The sequence below is a fragment of the Trachymyrmex cornetzi genome, unplaced genomic scaffold, assembly GCF_001594075.2.
Source record: "Trachymyrmex cornetzi isolate Tcor2-1 unplaced genomic scaffold, Tcor1.1 scaffold225, whole genome shotgun sequence".
Classification (NCBI taxonomy): domain Eukaryota; kingdom Metazoa; phylum Arthropoda; class Insecta; order Hymenoptera; family Formicidae; genus Trachymyrmex; species Trachymyrmex cornetzi.
The window spans coordinates 75,975-87,583 of record NW_017296901.1 but is presented as its reverse complement, the minus strand read 5'-3'; the positions used below and the strand labels follow the sequence as shown (position 1 = coordinate 87,583).

The following is an 11,609-nucleotide window of genomic DNA, read 5'->3' as shown; positions in this document are numbered from 1 at the left end:
CCAGCGGTACCGCCGCCGCCGCCTTCTTATATTTTCCTCTATCGCCGTGTCCCGCTCCGCGCTTCTCCTCTCCGACGTACGTTAAGGGCGGAGGTGCGAATAGTGACGAGTGCTGCGCGATTATCATCGACGCGCTCGTGCCGACGACGACGACGACGACGGCGGCGACGTCGACGTCGTTACCCGCGGCCGCGCCGTCTGACGACGGTCGCGGGTAGGAGACCACGTTGTTCTCGTGCCACGCGTCTGTAAATCGCATGTAAACATTCACGCAGTGAATTCCCGGAGTGGCGAACGAGAATTCGGAAGTGGTGATAATACAGATCGTGGTGTCACGAGGGTGCCGTGCTCGTCCATCGCGTGCTATCAAATTATCGCCGTAACTTTGATTGGTGACAGAAGCGGATGTCGACTCTTGGTGAACATCTCGCAGGAGAGAGTGGATGACGGAGAGGAGTAGTGGTCAATCTAGTGCTAGATATTGTAGGGAACTTTTCATTACGTCTACAAACAGTCTACGTTCTATCTGATCTATGAACGCTTCGATGACACTCACAGGGAGGACGTAAAAGCGTGAAGAAGAATCGTGACAAATCGTGAATACTCGACTCCATCAAAGTGAGAAATAACAGCAAAAATTCAACAGATAAAAACGGAGCAAGAGAAGTAGATGAGTTCATCTACCTCAAGTGGAAGATGTTTATGAGGATGATAGTGCTAGTAGTTCAGCCTACTTAAGCGACGTATTTTATAACTCTTCTAGCTTTTTTTTACATAATATAGTGACATTGAGCCGACAATTTGCCTGATTTATCAAGTCTCCACGTGTCATAGCGCGGCGTGTCATCCACGTGAATCCCGCGCTATATTTCGGAGTCTTGCCGTGAATTCGCGACCGTCCACGTAATTCCCGTCGGTCCATCTCGAATACCTCCAGCGCAAAATGTCGCGTATACGCTTATCTTGTCAACGATAGAGAGAATCGGAGCGCCAGCGTAAGAGTGCCGACGGTATGACGAACATGCTGTAAAAGCTGTAATCTCTAAAAAAAGAAAGAATTATACGAGTATAATCTCTTTACAAACCTATGGAAGAATCCATAGACCTCATTATTGACTATATTAACAACCGCGCATTGTATTGTCTGATAGAAACCGATGCGTCACAATTTTCATGATAAGTACTCTTTTCGAAGGAAACAAGCCGCTTGATGTTTTCGGTTGGTAATCGTCTTTAAAAAAACTATCACGCAAATTCTCGGTTGACGACATTCTCCGATCTACGAGACAGGGAGGACGCTTGAATGTGTCCTTAGAAGAAGCCAACGAACAAACCGTGATCGCGCTGATTCGCGACCTCTCGCGGGTCAGGTTGATCGTGTCACCAAGTTGTAAGGAACAGTCAACACGACGTTAACCTTCTATAGTATGGACCGGGGCGGCGGGCCCGGGGGGAGCCTCGATCTCGCCGGAGGCGGCGGCGGTGGCGGCGGAGGCGGCGGCGGTGGCGGAAGCAATACGGATTTGTGTCTGCAGGACCTCGTGATCGGACCTCCGAGCAGCCTCTCGGTGCAGCATCATCAGCACGCGGCAACCGCCTCGATGGCCGGCCTGCACGGCGACCATCTTCAGGGCACGATGCACCACCATGATCTCCACGGTAATTCGCATCACGATACCTCGATGCTGCACAATTCCAGCCACCAGCTGCACCATGAGCCGCTGGAGAAACTTAAACGTGGTGAGTCGTTCACAATACTAAAGACTACCGCCATCCCGCAATCATTCATTGTGATTTTAAAGTGATCAGTAACCTAGATGCGGTTCATTTACGAATCCTGTATCATTAGCCTATTTTTATGGACAAATACACACCTGGTATCTTCACGAGATAATTTATTATTACCTATTGTTATAGATATTTATTAGGAATGTCAAGTTTCAAAAGAAATAATTATTAATTTTATTCTTTCTCTTTCAAAGAGCAATAGATCTATTTTGATACCTATGCATAAATCCTCAAAAGTAATTAATACAGTTTTCTAAAGTAGTGTAGAAATAATGCCTGCTTGTTTAAATTAGGTTTGAATAAATTATTTCTATCTAAAATGGTTTTCCATCTACTAAAATATAAACGCAATAAGTACATTACTTTTTCATTCAGCACTGCAATATATACAAGATGTCTCACGGTGAGGAGTTGAAACTAATCAGCTGTCATTTTCAAATGTATTCAGTTATTGAAAAAAATATACACTGCGTTGAAAAGAGGAAAATCTGCAGTTTTTAATGGGTATGAATAAAATGTAACAAATATGTTTGTATATAAGTTAATTTTTATTAATAAAAAATATCAAATAATAATTAAATAAACTAATGATTACTATCCAAGACTGTAAACACGATTCAAAAACAATGTAAAATTTAGTAGTAGCTATTGCAAAGGTTATCAACAATATTTGAAACATGTAAAAAGTTTTTACAAGTTTTCGTAAAAAAGAGTTTTGTATTGATTCAAATGATCGCACTTCAAAAATATTAATCATTAGGATATTTAGCGTATTTTTCATCAATAAAATAAAATACAATTATAGTTTATTAAATTTTATCTATACCCATTAAAAGTTACGTACTTTCCTCTTTTCAACGCAATTTTTATTTTTTAATAACTAAATATATTTGACAATGACAGCTGATCAGTTTCAACATATTCCCGTAGAACACTCTGTATATCTATATAAAAAAAATGTTAATTTAAGATTCTCAACGTAAAGTTTAATGTAATTGCAAATGTAATTACAATGGTCTTTCACAGTGTAAATATTGCTGCATAAAATGCATGAAATACAATGAATCAAATCGCATTCTCTAAGATCATGAAAGAATTAAGTATGATAAAATCGTAGTAAAGTGATTTCACGAATGAGTTCGGTAATTAGGTACAATCAACGTGTTAAATTCTCTTATATATTGATTCCGACAAGATATAAGGTTTACTTTTTCCATTGTCACATCACACCTTATCGCGTTATAATCGCTTGTAGCTGACTTGTCACAGCGCTTGATTTTATTGTTGACGATACTATCGATCCTCATTGATTCGCGCGATAAGTACCTTGACGTTTTTCCTGACTGCGTCGCGCGAGAGTATTATCGTACATTCTCCGTCGAAAATCTCGTATCATGGATGTGTCATTCGTAAAATAAGATTGATACGTATGACTTTGCACAAATGTAGGAAACTTTCTTTATTCGTCGTCGCTCGTGACAAAAACGCGCTACGACAAATAAACAGATTTGCGACGCGCAAACAATTGGAATTGATGAAATAATTCGATGAGAAAAATGAAACGTTTGTTCGCATGATTTAGCGCGATGAATCGCAACGTGACGCATGATCTGAAATATTCAATTACACGCTACCTCGCCGATAAACCTCGATAAGAAGGTAAAATTTAATATATTTCCTCTCTCGTCGCGCTTTTATCGAAAGATCTATAATTCAGATATGTTCACTGCAAACGCTCCCACTCTTACTCTAGAAAACATTGAAACGAAATTAATAATATTTTCGTTGCGATCAACTGCTAACCAATCATAATCTATCATGTTATCGTACTTACAAGCAAATCTCTCAAACAATGATAATCGTTTTATAAATAAATATATAACCATTTAGCAAATTAAAAAGAAGAAATCAATAAACAAATTTCACGTTATGTTATTTAGAGACTCTCTGAAACTCGACTTTTTTTTTCTTTTTAATCATAAGAGACTCTTGTCTGATGAAACGACATTGATTCTCGTCAAGTGCCAGACGAGATAAAATTTTAGTACGAATAACTTTGATAAGCGTTGTGTTATTTCTACCCATGATATGAAACAGGTAGATAAAACTTCGGGCCCATTTGATATTAGATGCGCCGAAAACTCGAGAGTACATGCCTACCTATTTTTACTGAGGCTAAACAATTTAAACATTAGTCATTATTAAATCTGCTATTTTCTATGGTCCGGTATAACTATTTTTACTTAAACATGTCGCTGAGCATGTCGCTCATTTGCTACAATAATGACACAACTCAAAAATTATCATTTTTTAGTCGTTTGTAAAAGAGCAGAAATATAAAAAAAAAAGGAAGAATGTATCGTACTTTTATGCCATCTATAATCAGATATGCTAAAATTGCAAAATTTTGAAGTAATCTGAAAAGTAGTCGGCGCGCAGTTATATATCTGAGATAATTTATTTAAATACATATACACACGCATAGATATTAATATTATACCAATATCTGACTTTGGTTCTTCTCTTACCTACTTACAGTTAATTAATTTATTCATATACGACAGTTTTTGTTTCTATAACTTATTACTAATAATGTTACAAAATTTTAATGTTTTAAATTGATTTTCTGGAAAAATGTTTTTTTGAGTTGTGTTGTTGTAGTAAACGAACGATGTTATTTCAATTATTTGAGAAGATCTTGCTCTCGTATTATTTTTTTTTTCAAAAATAACACAACTAAAAAAACTTCAGAAAAGAGAAAAAACTATTTTTCAACACAACAGAAAATTATTGATTAATCAAATAATGTCGGCAAAAAGACTATATTCTTAACATAACCAAATATCATTTTCGTCAGTTTCATTTCATATCTCTTAAAAAATCACTCTTTTTGTGCGTTGTGATGATTTTAACAATTTTTTTTAAACCACTGCTTTTTTACGTTGTGATAATTTTTTATGAAGTTAAATTTACTTTTGTAGATTGAGAGGATAATGTTTACTTAATTTATTCATGGTAATAATTCGAAAATCACTTTTTAAGTTGTGTCACTTTGGAAATAAGGGAGCAATATTATCCTTCTTTACTTTTCTGTTACAAATTTTTTAAATGCTTAATTTGCAATACAAATATTTAAAAAAATTGTCCAAATCCATTGCGTTTATACATAAGACCCATGGAAACGCTTCGTTACACCGTAAAATCTTAACCGAAGACTTCGCTGAAAATGTTTGTCGAAATGGACTAGTCGAAGACAAGTTTCATAACGCGCTACTCGTTCATTGTAATGTAGTGTCATTCGCGCGACGGGCGAATTCAGTCACACGTACGGCGATCGTCGAAGACGACGAAGACGATCCTCTTCCGTGGCAACGCCACCACCTGTTTTGTGATTCATTAACTCACCGGCTTATCGGGATAAGGTAGACTTATCCGGGGCTCGAACCCGACACTGCGGCTAAACCCGATCTTATTCCAATGGCATCCTATACCTATCCCCGTTTCGGTTCCAGTACTAGACTCGCGCCAGCGATTCCCACCATTCAGGATCGCGAGTACTCTAAGAAGAGCTTCATTTTTCTCGCGAATGTATCGAATTTTCTTTTCACTCGCTCTTCCGACAATAAATCATGCTCTCGTCTACATATGTAGATGAATTCCACGAGGATGGATAAATCGGTTTGTTTCGGCTTATGAATCCGTTCAGAGGATAAAACTTGGTTGTACGCAATTTACAATTATTATAAGGATTATTCTCAACATTGCTTATTTTCCTAAGCATTATGCATTCTCAATGATTTTTCATTTAACTGCCCTATCACTACTCGAGCTGGCTCACTTTCGCATTATTTGTCGCCGCGCTTGATCGGGTCAACAGGTAGGATATTGATAAATTCAAAGCGGCCGCGAGCGAATTAAAATTTCTATCGTGAACGCTACCCCACATATTATTGTCATTAATATCGCGACGGGATTACGCGAACTCTATTAATATCAGCACGTCGATGGAAATTAATGCCAGCGTCGACCGCGATAAAAGCAATGCCATGCTCTAATGAAAATGATGCGGAAATAGCTGGACGATCGGATCGAGATTGCGAGCGAAAATTCGGTGCAAGAAGAATCGTCGCGGAAAATCTGTTATCCCCACTCGGCCGACGAAAAGCTCAATATTTTGTCAACAGGGCGGCATACGGTCGGCTCCGATCTGCGCAGCCCCCGTTAGTCATTAACTACCCCTTTATTATCGCGCGGTCTTGCAATCGAGCTAGCAGATGCGTCGAAGTCCACCCTTAGTGCATCCCTTTCCCTTCTGGACTAATGGTGTTGACAAATTGCTCAGCTAGCTTCTATCCTCCCCGGGGAATGCACCCGCAAAAATCTCCTCACCGCAAACTTATGGGCGTTTAGACGCGAAATTGAACCGCGACTCCTGCAGATCGCGATTCCTGCATGTGGGATAAACTTTGTCGTGCAGTGATCTCGAACGAAACTTCAAATTCCCGAACGTAACAGAAGCAAAGGATGGGATATCGTTTCTTGAAACTGTTTTATCAAAACGCATTTGTGGCCCCGTATTTGTGAACTTATATTTAAAATCTCAATAATATAATAACGGCTAATCTATTACATACGTATTACAGAAGTAGAACAAGTCATCATGACACCAAACTAACGTTAAAATAGCTTAAAAATAATAACTAAAAGTTACTTTCAGTTTGAATTTTTATCGTAACTTATTCTGTTTGGGCGTAAGTATGAAATGTATAATATTGTATCTATATAGATAGCACATTTACTGTAAACTTTCATGGATAGCAAATAATGCGTTATTTGTAATACTGTTACCGTTACTTTTTTATGATAACGATTTATAATGACGTTACAATTTTTCATGATGGTAATGATAGGGTTGGAACAATCATTTTAGAAAATAACTCGATCGTTAGTTGTTACATAATGAGTAAAAGTAACGCCGTTACTAATACGTTACTTTTTTCAATAAGAAACGAGTAATAGTACTTTGAAAAGTGACTGTTCTAACCCTGATGTTATTGTTACCGTCATGAAAAATTGTAACGTCATTACCAAATCGTTGTTATAAAGTAACGATAACGGCGTTACAAATAATAACGCGTAACTTGCCATCTCTGATTGATTTAAATTATATACAATTCAAAAAAATTTTAATAGTAATAAAAAAGTAGTTACGTCAATTTTTGAATCATACTATGGACAATTAGCGGATATATTTTTGTATTCAACACGAATGCTTCTTTGAACCGTTCACGATTGGCAGACACGATCAGGTCTTTCGATTAGCTGCGCTGATGTTCCGGTTCGATTTTCTCGATCAGCCAGCCAATCGTGGCGATCCTTTAAGCGCCGGGGACCGAACTGGTGGGATCAACATAGAAATGAACTGATTTCCTTCCCATTATCTCAGCTGCTGCGGTAAAGCAGGTCCCTATCTACCTCAACAACGAGGTTTTGTGTACTCAGTGGGTTCCAACCGCCGTCGGCTGGGGCAGGCTCATTCCCGAGGGTTGTTTCGCCGACAAAATTCCTGTGCGTGCCGATGTGTGAGAATCGAGCGGCTACCAGAACGTGTAACAAATGTCACGATTGTTAAAACAAGTGCTTGTAATTGGAAGTTATTTTAATACTTTTATATACATAGTATATCTAATCAATAAATTAGACTTTTTACTGCAATTTATTTTTTTATTTTATTATAATTTGATTCAACTGATTGTCTTTAAGAAAATCCTTTGGAAAGATGATACGATTCGATTTCAGGATTTTACGAGAGAAAAAGTGTGTCAAGTTAGGTTCATAATTTCTCATAGTAATAGGATGATTATATTCCCAATCGTTCGTTCCCGGCGTCTTCTCAAGTTCTGACACCCGAGATTTCGGAAAGCGCCAGGCAGTCTGAGAACTTCTCGTTTTGTAGAATTTTTCTAAATATCCTCGTCACGCCCCCAAAGGAGCTACTTGTGCTCGGATTACTCATCGGTTCTATATGCTTTCTCCGCATGTCAAGATGAAACTAAACAAATTGCTTGACGAGCGATAACGAACCCCATCCGCAAAATCGCTCCCGACGTTTCTGTGTCAGACAAACAAACTAATCGGTGGTTGTACGGCTCTCGTGATTCTCTCTATCACAAGGGAATAGATGTCTACGTAGAACAAAACACTTAAGGATAATCTCTCTTGAGTACTTTATACACAATTAGGTGATTTCAAACATACCATGAAACATTAACGTCATCAAAAATTGTGAGAGCTCTTTCAATGTTAATAGCTATTACAAAATGATGAAGTATTAAAATTTTGATTAGGGGAATATACTTGTTAGAGGATTAAAATATCTATTGCAATCTTCATTTGCATTTAACTCCACTAACGAGACCTATCAGTGTGACGTGGCGCACGAGTGTCTTTATGTATTTATAGGCAGAGCGATTTTAAGACTCCGGATACAAAATACTTTGCTTCGGTGACGCATAGCGCCCGGTTGCGGTTGACTAATAAACGACTTCCTAAGGAAGCCAAGGATTAGGAGATTAGGGGCGGAGACCCAGCGGCAGACTAGGACTTTCTCTCGCTCGAGCAGGCTGCTGGGCCCGCAGGTGCTCTCACCATGCCGTCGTACTTCAACCCCTGACGTAACCCCGACGTTCCTCCTGTTACGGAGATCGCACGCTTTAGTAATTATTGGACTTACGGCTGCGCTCGTCCGTCATTCGGGAAACGCTACCCCCTATACGTGACACATTTTGGTTTTCTCAGAATCGAGAAAAACGCTCGTTCGAAGAAAAAACTCGCGTCTTGTTTTACCAAGAGAATAAAAACGTGACAAGTTAATAATAAAATTAAAAAATATAAAAAAACAATCGATAGAAAATTGATTAATTAAAAAATTAATTTAAGAGTTATTTTATTTGTGCTTGATTGAAATATTGAACATTATTGTATTATGCATTACTGAGATATTGAACATTAATTTTATAGTACGCCATTTTAGATCTAATAAAAATACAACAGCGTAAGAGGAGAATTTCGATGACCGAGCTATTTCATGTGACTTTTCAAGCACTTCGCAGCTGCGTGATACATATATTTCGCGAACCCTCATAACCCCCTTTAATGTCGAATTACGTCGTCCCATGGTCCACTAAACACGCACAATTTTTATGCCGCGTTTCATGTTTTCATGTTCACCTTCTCATTGGCTATTGAACAATCACTGAGCGTAAAATGATTAAAGTCTGAGAAATATATTAATAATCCTATCGGAATATATATATTATGATATAGCCATATTTATAAAGTACAGTTTATATTTTTACAAATATTTATACAATATTCGTTTACGTAAATCGATGATATTATAATAATAAATCCGTTAATATATATCCGAATTTTCTAAGAGAAAAAAAAATTCTTTATAATTATTTTTTTATACTATATATATAATGGAAAGTTGTCACATTCAAACGTATGCACAGTATACATAGTCGTCACGGATAACGTAAATCATTCCAGAGATATGGAGATATTTCTGTTTGATTACAGCAATAAATTAATGGCACCAGAACGTCAATTCGCCAAATATCTTTTGATTGATACCGCGTATATTGACGCGAGCTTTATTGCAGCGCGCGCGAGTAAAACTTACGGGTGATGAAAGCAGCAGCGCGGGGCGTCGAAATAACAGCAAGCTGTTAATTTTGTATCGGAGATCGGACTACAATGGCCTAAATCATAATCCGTGGCTTTTATAGTTTCCACGGCTTAACGTCGGTGTGTACAGTTATCACGGCCTGGATTATACTCGCGCATGTGTATCGAAAAATTAACGAAATTGCATTATTTACTCATTTATTACAGACAAATATTAATTTTCGATTATAATACCTACGTTAAAATAAAATTATATATTATCGAAGCTGCATTCTTACTATATTATACATATAATTATTACGACAGAATTATATTTGTACATAATTGTAAAAATTAATTGAATTAAATAATTAATTGTTTATCTTTGTATTATAGTATTACATAAATTATTTTACATCAATCTCTAAGCTACACCGAAAAAAAATGTATTAAATTTTTATAAATATTTGTTTGAATAATACTAACAAAATATTTATTAATGTAATTTATTTAGTATAAAAATCATTAATTTGATTTAATCTTGAACTTGACCATTATTTTTTATTGACTAGATATTCATTATCATAAATAAATGTTTATAAAATAGTATTAAAAAAGTATGTATTAAGATCTAGTAAATTTTTTTTCTCAGTGTATATATGATAACAACGTTTATCACTCTATAAGAAACGTCCGTAAGCACTACTGCAGCGATTTTTATGCAAATTTCCTGAAGCTCTCTGGTCATTCTTTGAAAGGTTTCGATAGTACGACGTCGACCGACAGAGAGTTCACTGTAACATCGCGATATCGACAAAAGGGCGTAAGTCGACTTAGCCCGAGCGCAAACTCGGGCATGGCCGAGGTCATGGGATCGCATCGGGACGAGAGTCGATGGGGCTAAATGGAACGGAATGAAAACGGTGCGCGCGACTTCACCGTTGCAATCGTCGCTGTCGCTCGTCGTCGTCTTCGTTGTCGACAACAACGACGACGACGACGACGGCGTTCTCGCATGCACAGCCGCCCCGTAAAATCCGTGCGGATTAGTGGTCCACTAATATATCCCGCGGGCGTAAAAACGCGCGCGACGAGGCAGTTGAGATATTCGTTCCCGTCATCGTCGTCGTCGTCGTCTCCCCCTCGCTCTTGCAGGACGGGCCCAGTTTGTCTTTGGCATAAAATAACTCGAAGCACGAGGAAAAGTAATAAATTTGTGAGTTACAACCTGTCTCTCTCTCTAGTTACCATCCTTGCTCCCCTCTCACTCGACGTTCTAACTCTCGCTTTTCTTTATTCTGTTCGCTCGACCATACGTTGCGGTTCCTTTCTCCCCTTGTCATCTACACGCTTTCACCGAATTTCGATCTCTTCTCTGCTGTGTGAAAACATGTGCGAACCGAAGCAACGCGACACTTGGTGTCAAAGAATTCACTGAGGCGCCGCGCGCCTCACTGTTTTTCTCATTCCCGAAAATGACAGTTAAGGGTGATCTTTTTTTTTTATATAAAAACGCAACTTTACTCCTCTCTCGTTATTTCAAGAGTTCGCGTTTTACATTCATTTATATTCAACAATTTAGTAAACTTTTATTAATATTCGTGTTGTGTCTTGGTATTTTTGGCAGATGTTCAACGTATGAAACATCCTTCGTCTGTGTCGACGGGAAGAAAGGTCCATATTGTTTCGACGTTTTCAGGTCGAGGGATCAATATATTTCTCTCTCTCTCTCTCTCTCTCTCTCTCTCTCTCTCTCTCTCTCTCTCTCTCTGTCTCTCTTTTCGAGAAACGAAATGCTCGAGCGCGCGAACGGGATCGGGGTGTCGAACGTGTTTGACAGGGCGGGGTGAAGAGTGTCGGGGCCACATTCCGCCCTCTCGGGATCCTCTCTCGTATCCGCGGTAACTCCGCCACGAATCCATGGTGGCCGCCGGCGGACAAGCACACAGCCGTCAAACGATACGACATCTTAAGCCTCCGAGAACTCCGCAGGGGATCTCGTGGGAACGTGCGCGCTAGACACGAGGAAAGTGTATCCACGAACGACACTCTGGAAAATCATTGCGCCATGTCCCGCCCGCTGTTCATTTAGTATTATTACTCGCGTAAAACTATTCGTAATTTCTACTCCCACTCGAATTCGATTTTAT

General features: G+C 38.5%; 1 protein-coding gene across 1 annotated transcript in view; it reads left to right on the top strand.

Annotated features, from left to right (window-relative positions):
* Positions 1-60: 60 nt before the first annotated feature.
* Ptx1 (pituitary homeobox homolog Ptx1) overlaps positions 61-11,609 on the top strand; it is a 37,572-nt gene continuing 26,023 nt past the window's right edge. Inside the window, exon 1 of the mRNA XM_018506539.1 lies at positions 61-1,740. Within this exon, the coding sequence (XP_018362041.1) occupies positions 1,428-1,740 (313 nt within the window). The 5' untranslated portion in view covers positions 61-1,427. The remainder of the gene's footprint in view (positions 1,741-11,609) is intronic.